Source organism: Odocoileus virginianus, chromosome 3, assembly GCF_023699985.2.
Source record: "Odocoileus virginianus isolate 20LAN1187 ecotype Illinois chromosome 3, Ovbor_1.2, whole genome shotgun sequence".
Classification (NCBI taxonomy): domain Eukaryota; kingdom Metazoa; phylum Chordata; class Mammalia; order Artiodactyla; family Cervidae; genus Odocoileus; species Odocoileus virginianus.
This window is the reverse complement of record NC_069676.1, coordinates 70487528-70497693: the sequence shown is the minus strand read 5'-3', so window position 1 is coordinate 70497693 and position 10166 is coordinate 70487528. Positions and strand designations below refer to the sequence as shown.

General features: G+C 39.6%; 1 protein-coding gene across 2 annotated transcripts in view; it reads right to left on the bottom strand.

Annotated features, from left to right (window-relative positions):
* Positions 1 to 229: 229 nt before the first annotated feature.
* HMMR (hyaluronan mediated motility receptor) overlaps positions 230 to 10166 on the bottom strand; it is a 39088-nt gene continuing 29151 nt past the window's right edge. For both annotated transcript variants that reach the window (XM_070465741.1, XM_070465740.1), the window contains exons 17-18: positions 2159 to 2321; positions 230 to 1203 (exon numbers count right to left, since the gene is read on the bottom strand). In XM_070465741.1, coding sequence (XP_070321842.1) covers positions 1184 to 1203; positions 2159 to 2321 — 183 coding nt within the window. In that variant the 3' untranslated portion in view covers positions 230 to 1183. The remainder of the gene's footprint in view (positions 1204 to 2158; positions 2322 to 10166) is intronic.

Here is a 10166-nt window from a genome sequence, read left to right as displayed (position 1 = left end):
ATTAAATAATTAAGACAAGTTATCCTGATTAAAATAGTCTCTGTTGGTCCATCAATGGAGAAACATGACAAAAAGTTGGCTTGTAATATACCAACTGTGTAGATCAGGTATTTCAGGTGGAGAATGACCACTTTCTAAGTAGTATACTATTAATACCATTAGTGATTCTGGAGACAATATGGGGAGAGGAGGGCAGAGACAATAAATGCATCTTAAATAGAAGAATTAATGTGATTTCATGTAATAGAAGTTGTATAATTGGGTCAGTGACATGTAATTTTATTTCATGATACATAAATATTAATCAAACACCCAGCAATCAGGCAGATGTCAAGCAGCTAGACAAGTTCTCTAAGGAGGTTATGAGCAGGGACCTCCCCAGCAGTCCTGTGGTTGTGACTCCGTGTTCCCAAAGCAGAGAGCATGGGTTCGATCCCCGATCAGGAACTAAGATCCCACACTTGGTGCGTGGTGTGGCAAAAAAAAGAGGTTACAAGCAGAGTTTCTAAGAATTAACTGCTGTTTATGAAAGAAAAAAAAAAAGCAGCAGATTTCTAGACCAAACCACAGATTGTAATTTAAGAGGTCTGGGATGGGGTCTAGAAATCTGCAAATTATTAACCAACTTAGTGGCTTTGGTAAGAGATAACTATGGAAAAAAGCTTGCCTCTATTTCTTATTTGAACTGGATAAACAGATGATGGGTGGGACAGAATGAACATTATTAGGAGAATTAAAGTAGAGGCAAGAACAAGCCAAGGTGTTTTAGCCTAGCATAAGACGTTCAGACTAGAAAAGGTCTTCAGCATCAAACTAAAAAAGAACCTAAGGTTTCAGAATAGGGAAATGATAGTATGAGAATGATTTTTAAAAGACTATTGATTTCATGGGATGAGTGAGAAAAGCTGGAAAGCGTCAGAACATTTAGAATGAGGTAATAAGGGTGAGTATCAAGGAGGAAGTACTGACAAGAGTAACTAGAATGTCAGAGAACACTGGTAAAAACAGTCAAACTTCCTATCACATATGTAAGGACAGGAAGTTAGTATTAAATAAGAGATTAACAAATATTATAAACACAATAGTAAGCAATAATAATAATAAAAAACATAGTAAGAAAAAATAGTCCTCAACAGGTTTTTCAGATGTTTACTTGCATGATTCTCGAAACTCCACTACGAGCTCAGGAGCAGTTTGTATTGCCTGGAAGGAGTATTAAACAGCAGTGTTAGTTTTCTAAATTAAAACTAATGCATCCATCATTATGAACTAAAAGCAGTTTACCTTCTCTAAGGAAGATGAAACAATACTTGCATTTTATTTATATTTCTTCATTTGCTATTTCAGCCAATTTCAGTTTATTGTCAAAGATACAGAGACTGTAGTCAAGAAAGAGAGAAAAATGGACTTCTCCGGTAGCATAGTGGATAGGAATCCACTTGCCAGTGTAGGGGACACGGGTTCAATCCCTGGTCTAGGAAGATTCCATATGCCAAGGAGTAGCTAAGCCTGCGTGCCACAACTACTAAGCCTGTGCCCTAGAGCCTGTGCTCTGCAACAAAGGAAGCCACCGCAATGAGAGACCCTCACACCGCAGTGAAGAGGAGCCTCCACCCGCTGCAACGAGGGAAAGTCCAAGAGTGGCAACAAAGACCCAGTGCAACCAAAAATAACGTGAATAAGTAAAATAAAAGAAAAAAAGAAAAATCTACTTCTCCAAAATTACAAATCGGATGTTTAGGTTACAAAATGTCAAGGGTGTGATAGACGGATTAATTCTGGTAGGGAATGGGTATGAGCAAAAAAGGCAGACAAGGGGACTTCCCTAGTGGTCCAGTGGCTAAGACTCCACACTCCCTATGCAGGGGTCCTGGGTTCAATCCCTGGTCAGGGAACTAGATCCTACATGCCGCAACTTAGTTTGCACACCACAACTAAAGATCCTGCGTGTTGCGACTAAGACTCTATGTGGCCAAACAAACAAATAAGTAAATAAATATAAAACAATAAAGAGAGAAAGAAGACAAGTTTTCAAGGAAGATATATCAGAAACTGTTAACAGATTTTCACAGTTCATAAAGATAGATAACTTGCTCAGTGCTGTGAAACCAAATCCAAAGGAAGATAACAGAGTTCTGTACGTTTATTCATTTCTTACCTTCTTTTAATGGAGTTTTGGGAACAAAATTTTCTTTACTCTCATGAAGAAAAGCCTTTGAAGGATCAAAGTGTTTGATACCTAGAACTTTATTCAGTTCCTCCTGAAGTTTTGCTTCACTTTGTTTTCTTTTCGTAAGCTGAGCACGGAGTTTTAACACCTCCTATTGTAAGAAAAAATACAGTCAGTAAATAATTATTGAAGATCATGTTGGTGAAATGTGCTACCAATATTACTGACAATTCCACAGTTGCTCATTTTTCAAACCTTAATGGCAAAAGCCTACTGCATACAGGCTTTCAGACTATAAATTACAAAATGAACAGCTATGACAAAGAAGATAACAAGTCATTTAAATCTTCCTGTCCCTCTATAGGTACAAAGTTGTATTTCTGATAAAAGTTCAACACCAAATTAAATGCTGAGCATCACTACTGGGGAGACAGCATGAGCAGCTCTGCTGACTTGCTCCCTAGTGATATAAAAAATTACAAAAAAAAGCAACTACTTAAAGCCTCTTTAAATGGCCTCAAAGTAAAATAGCAAGTGAAGAAACAATTATTCAAGCAGATCCTTAAAAAAGTGGTTTTTGTTTTTTAAAAAAGGCAATGTCCTGTTGTGTTTGAACCAATGCTGTTCCCTCTCGCCCTAGTCCTTGCTTAGCAAAGCAGAGAGTCCACACCAGAACTCTGAAGCCTGGAGCACAGGGTTCTCTCCTCCCCCAGCTCCCAGTCAGGCTTCTCCTGCCAAGAGGAGCAGGATGTCAGCATCTCTCCTCTTGCCCCCAGATCTTCCTTGATCTGAACCACAGCAAATATGGCTGAGAGGTATGTGTGTGAGGGGTCTTTCCTTTCAAGAAACCAAGGCCCTATCTTAGGTGCAGAGTGCTGAAAATACCCAGACCCCGATCACCCTTTACCTGGCTCATGAGACAATGGTTCCAAGCCAACAGAGGCAAAGTGAGAGACCCGCAGACTGCTCATCTCCCTCTCCCCCAAGTCTACTAAGCACCCAGCTACAGGGACAGAGGTGTCACTCAGAAGAAACCTTGCCATAGTCCCCAAATCCAGATCTGAAGACTTGTCTCAGAAATTCTGCCTGGGAGGAGAATACAGAGCTCCTAATTTATTCCAGCACAAGCTGGAATCAAAATTGCTGGGAAAAATATCAATAACCTCAGATATGCAGATGACACCACCCTTATGGCAGAAAGTGAAGAGGAACTATTGCCTCTTGATGAAAGTGAAAGAGGAGAGTGAAAAAGTTGGCTTAAAGCTTAACATTCAGAAAACTAAGATCATGGCATCTGGTCCCATCACCTCATGGGAAATAGATGGGGAGACAGTGGAAACAGTGTCAGACTTTATTTTTTGGGGCTCCAAAATCACTTCAGATGGTGACTGCAGCCATGAAATTAAAAGACGCTTACTCCTTGGAAGGAAAGTTATGACCAACCTAGATAGCATATTAAAAAGCAGAGACAGCAGGAGCCAAGATGGTGGAGGAATAGGACGGGGAGACCACTTTCTCCCCTACAAATTTATCGAAAGAACAATTCAATGTAGAGCAAACTTCACAAAACAGCTTCTGATCACTAGCTGAGGACATCAGGTGCCCAAAAAAGCAGCCCACTGTCTTCGAAAGGAGGTAGGACAAAATATAAAAGATAAAAAGAGAGACAAAAGAGCTAGGGACGAGACCCGTCCCAGGAAGGGAGTCTTAATAGAGGAAGTTTCCAAACACCAGGAAACCCTTGCACTGGCGGGTCTGAGGGAAGTTTTTGAATCTTCGGAGGGCAACCTAACTGAGAGGAAAATAAAACCCACAGATTACGTGCCTAAAAGCAACTCCCAGCAGAAAAGTACCCCAGATGCCCACATCTGCCACCAGCAAGTGGGGTCGGAATGGAGAGGAGCAGGAGGCATTGCTTAGGGGAAGGACCAGGCCTGAGTGCCCTGAGGGCAATCGGAGGGAGCTTTTGTGAGAAACCAACTTAAACTGTGGGACAGCAAAAGAGAGAGACAAAATTAACCTGCCCGAACATGCTGCTGGCCATTCCAATAACAAAGGGTCTGAGGAAGTCCAGAGAAGAGCTAGCCGGCTGCGGACCGACCCAGCCCAGCCGGAGGCAGGAGGCAGGGGGAGGGGAAAGGGGCAAACACGGCCCCAAAGGTGGCATCCCCTACCAAACTGCAAACAGGCCTCTAGTTTCTAACCAAAGACTTCCTGAGATTCTGGATGGTCGACATCCGCCGGGAGGGTACTCAAGGCGCACGCACCCGACCTGCACGGGCGGAAACTGAGGCTGGGGCCGTGGAGGGGAGAAGGTGCACCGCACCCAGGGAGAGTGCGCCCGTCAAGCTCCTGGCTGCCTGAGCTGCTCGGGCCGGGGAAGGCACAAAACGCAGTCGCAGCCGAGTCAGCGCTTTTGTGGAACCTGAAAACTGGAACCACACGTAACGCAGGGCACGCTCCATATAGAGCAGCCAGGAGCCTGAGCAGCGTAGACGGGGAAAACAGCGCCCCTCCCTCCCCACAGCGCAATGGAACTAGCGAACCTGAACAAGAGTCCACCTCCGCCTGCCTGTGTCAGGGCGGAAATTAGACACTGAAGAGACCGGCAAACAGAAGCCAAATAAACAAAGGGAACTGCTTCAGAAGGGACTGGTTCCAACAGATTAAAATCCCTGTAGATAACACTGACTACACCGGAAGGGGCCTATAGATATCGAGAGGTGTAAGCTGGAACGAGGAGCTATCTGAAACTGAACCATACCCACACTGACCGCAAGAGCTCCAGAGAAATTCCTAGATCTATTTTTACCTTTCTTTTCTTTTTTATTTTTTCTCTTTTATTTTCTTTTAAAATTCCCTATTACTCCCCTATTACTCCTTAACTTTCCTTTTCATATATTTTTATGATTTTCTTAATTAGGGAAAAAATTTTTTTCTTGTTTTTTTTTTTTTCTCTTTTCTTTTTCTCTTATTTTCTTTTAAAGTCCTCTATTACTCCTCTACTACTCCTTAATTTTCATTTTCATTTCACTATAACCTTGCAAAAAAAAAGAGAGAAGCCCTATTTTTAAACCGAATTTCATATATATCTCTAAAATTTTTTGTTTTTGGTTTTTAATATTGTATTTTTAAGAGTCTAACCTCTACTCTAGATTTTTAATCTTTGTTTTTCATTATGTGATATAAACTTTGGACATTTAAGAATCCAATATTCACTTCCCATTTTTACTCAGGAGTGTGTTGATTACTCTCTCCCACTTTTCTCCCACTTTTTTCCCGTTTTCTACCTCAGAACACCTCTATTTCCTCCTTTCCCCTTCTCTTCCCAATCCAATTCTGTGAATCTTTGTGGGTGTATGGGCTACGGAAAGCACTCTGGGAACAGACAACTGCATAGATCCGTCTCTCTCCTCTTGAGTCCCCCTTTTTCTCCTCTTGCTCATCTCTATCTCCCTCCTCCCTCTCCTCTTCTTCATGTAACTCTGTGAACCTCTCTGGTTGTCTCTCATGGTGGAGAATCTTTTCACCATTAACCTAGAAGTTTTATTATCAGTGCTGTATAGTTGGAGAAGTCTTGAGACTACTGGAAGAATAAAACTGAAATCCAGAGGCAGGAGACTTAAGCCCAAAACCTGAGAACACCAGAAAACTCCTGACTACACAGAACATTAAGTAATAAGAGACCATCCAAAAGCCTCCATACCAACACTGAAACCAACCACCACCCAAGAGCCAGTAAGTTTCAGAGCAAGACATACCACGCAAATTCTCTAGCAACACAGGAACATAGCCGTGAGCGTCAACTTACAGGCTGCCCAAAGTCACACATAACACATAGACCATCTCAAAACTCATTACTGGGCACTCCATTCCACTCCAGAGAGAAGAAATCCAGTTTCATGCACCAGAACACCGATGCAAGCTTCCCTAACGAGGAAACCTTGACAAGCCAATCATCCAACCCCACCCACTGGGTGAAATCTCCACAATAAAAATGAACCACAGACCACCAGAATACAGAAAGCCCACTCCAGACACAGAAATCTAAACAAGATGAAAAGGCAGAGAAATACCCAACAGGTAAAGGAACAAGAAAAATGCCCACCAAGTCAAACAAAAGAGGAAGAAATAGGGAATCTACCTGAAAAAGAATTTAGAATAATGATAATAAAAATGATCCAAAATCTTGAAAACAAAATGGAGTTACAGATAAATAGCCTGGAGACAAAGATAGAGAAGATGCAAGAAATGTTTAATAAAGACCTAGAAGAAATAAAAACGAGTCAATTAAAAATGAATAATGCAATAAATGAGATCAAAAACACTCTGGAGGGAACCAAGAGTAGAATAACGGAGACAGAAGATAGGATAAGTGAGGTAGAAGATAAAATGGTGGAAATAAATGAAGCAGAGAGGAAAAAAGAATCAAAAGAAATGAGGACAACCTCAGGGACCTCTGGGACAATGTGAAATGCCCCAACATTCAAATCATAGGAGTCCCAGAAGAAGAAGACAAAAAGAAAGGCCATGAGAAAATACTCGAGGAGATAATAGCTGAAAACTTCCCTAAAATGGGGAAGGAAATAGCCACCCAAGTCCAAGAAACCCAGAGAGTCCCAAACAGGATAAACCCAAGGTGAAACACCCCAAGACACATATTAATAAAATTAACAAAGATCAAACAGAAAGAACAAATATTAAAAGCAGCAAGGGAGAAACAACAAATAACACACAAAGGGATTCCCATAAGGATAACAGCTGATCTATCAATAGAAACCCTCCAGGACAGAAGAGGATGGCAGGAAATACTTAAAGTAATGAAAGAGAATAACCTACAACCTAGATTACTCTACCCAGCAAGGTTCTCATTCAGATATGAAGGAGAATTCAAAAGCTTTACAGACAAGCAAAAGCTGAGAGAATTCAGCACCACCAAACCAGCTCTACAACAAATGCTAAAGGATCTTCTCTAGACAGGAAACACAGAAAGGTTGTATAAACGTGAACCCAAAACAACAAAGTAAATGGCAACAGGACCATACCTATCAATAATTACCTTAAATGTAAATGGGTTGAACGCCCCAACCAAAAGACAAAGGCTGGCTGAATGGATACAAAAACAAGACCCCTATGTATGCTGTCTACAAGAGACCCATCTCAAAACAAGAGACACATACAGATTAAAAGTGAAGGGCTGGAAAAAAATATAACACGCAAACGGAGAACAAAAGAAAGCAGGAGTTGCAATACTCATATCAGATAAAATAGACTTTCAAATAAAGGCTGTGAAAAGAGACAAAGATGGACACTACATAATGATCAAAGGATCAATCCAAGAAGATATAACAATTATAAATATATATGCACCCAACATAGGAGCACCACAATATGTAAGGCAAACGCTAATGAGTATGAAAGAGGAAATTAATAGTAACACAATAATAGTGGGAGACTTTAATACCCCACTCACAACTATGGATAGATCAACTAAACAGAAAATTAACAAGAAAACACAAACTTTAAATGACACAATGGACTAGCTAGATCTAATGGATATCTATAGGACATTTCACCCCAAAACAATCAACTTCACCTTTTTCTCAAGTGCACACGGAACCTTCTCCAGAATAGATCACATCCTGGGCCATAAATCTTGGAAAATTCAAAAAAATTGAAATCATTCCAGTCACCTTTTCTGACTACAGTGCAGTAACATTAGATCTCAATTACAGGAAAAAAATTGTTAAAAATTCAAACATATGGAGGCTAAATAACACGCTTTTGAATAACCAACAAATCATAGAAGAAATTTAAAAAAATCAAAATATGCATAGAAATGAATGAAAATGAAAACACAACAACCCAAAACCTATGGGACACTGTAAAAGCAGTGCTAAGGGGAAGATTCATAGCATTACAGGCTTACCTCAAGAAACAAGAAAAAAGTCAAATAAATAACCTAACTCTACACCTAAAGAAACTAGAGAAGGAAGAAATGAAGAACCCCAGGGTTAGTAGAAGGAGGGAAATCTTAAAAATTAGGGCAGAAATAAATGCAAAAGAAACTAAAGAGACCATAGCAAAAATCAACAAAGCTAAAAGCTGGTTTTTTGAAAAAATTATCAAAATTGACAAACCATTAGCAAGACTCATTAAGAAACAAAGGGAGAAGAACCAAATCAACAAAATTAGAAATGGAAATGGAGAGATCACAACAGACAACACTGAAATACAAAGGATCATAAGAGACTACTACCAGCAGCTCTATGCCAATAAAATGGACAACTTGGAAGAAATGGACAAATTCTTAGAAAAGTATGACTTTCCAAGACTGAACCAGGAAGAAATAGAAGATCTTAACAAACCCATCACAAGCAAGGAAATTGAAACTGTAATCAGAAATCTTCCAGCAAACAAAAGCCCAGGACCAGATGGCTTCACAGCTGAATTCTACCAAAAATTTAGAGAAGAGAACACCTATCTTACTCAAACTCTTCCAGAAAATTGCAGAAGGTAAACTTCCAAACTCATTCTATGAGGCCACCATCACCCTAATTCCAAAACCAGACAAAGATGCCACAAAAAAAGAAAACTACAGGCCAGTATCACTGATGAACATAGATGCAAAAATCCTTAACAAAATTCTAGCAAACAGAATCCAACAACATATTAAAAAATCATACACCATGACCAAGTGGGCTTTATTCCAGGAATGCAAGGATTCTTTAATATCTGCAAATCAATCAATGTAATACACCACATTAACAAGTTGAAAGATAAAAACCATATGATTATCTCAATAGATGCAGAGAAAGCCTTTGACAAAATTCAACACCCATTTATGATTAAAACTCTCCAGAAAGCAGAAATAGAAGGAACATACCTCAACATAATAAAAGCTATATATGACAAACCCACAGCAAGCATTACCCTTAATGGTGAAAAATTGCAAGCATTTTCCCTGAAATCAGGAACAAGATAAGGTTGCCCACTCTCACCACTACTATTCAACATAGTTTTGGAAGTGTTGGCCACAGCAATCAGGGCAGAAAAAGAAGTAAAAGGAATCCAAATAGGAAAAGAAGAAGTGAAACTCTCTCTGTTTGCAGATGACATGATCCTCTACATAGAAAACCTTAAAGACTACCAGAAAATTACTAGAGCTAATCAACGAATATAGTAAAGTTGCAGGATATAAAATTAACACACAGAAATCCCTTGCATTCCTATACACTAACAATAAGAAAACAGAAATTAAGGAAACAATACCATTCACCATTGCAACAAAAAGAATAAAATACTTAGGAGTATATCTACCTAAAGAAACAAAAGACCCATACATAGAAAACTATAAAACACTGATGAAAGAGATCAAAGAGGACACAAACAGATGGAGAAACATACCGTGTTCACGGATTGGAAGAATCAATATTGTCAAAATGGCTATTCTACCCAAAGCAATCTATAGATTCAATGCAATCCCTATCAAGCTACCAACAGTATTTTTAACAGAACTAGAACAAATAATTTCTCAATTTGTAGGGAAATACAAAAAACCTTGAATAGCCAAAGTAATCTTGAGAAAGAAGAATGGAACTGGAGGAATCAACCTGCCTGACTTCAGGCTCTACTACAAAGTCACAGTGATCAAGACAGTATGGTACTGGCACAAAGACAGAAATATAGATCAATGGAACAGAACAGAAAGCCCAGAGATAAATCCACAAACCTATGGACACCTTATCTTCGACAAAGGAGGCAAGGATATACAATGGAAAAAAGACAACTCTTTAATAAGTGGTGCTGGGAAAACTGGTCAACCACCTGTAAAAGAATGAAACTAGAACACTTTCTAACACCACACACAAAAATAAACTCAAAATGGATTAAAGATCTAAATGTAAGACCAGAAACTATCAAACTCCTAGAGGAGAACATAGGCAAAACACTCTCCGACATAAATCACAGCAGGATCCTCTATGACCCACCTCCC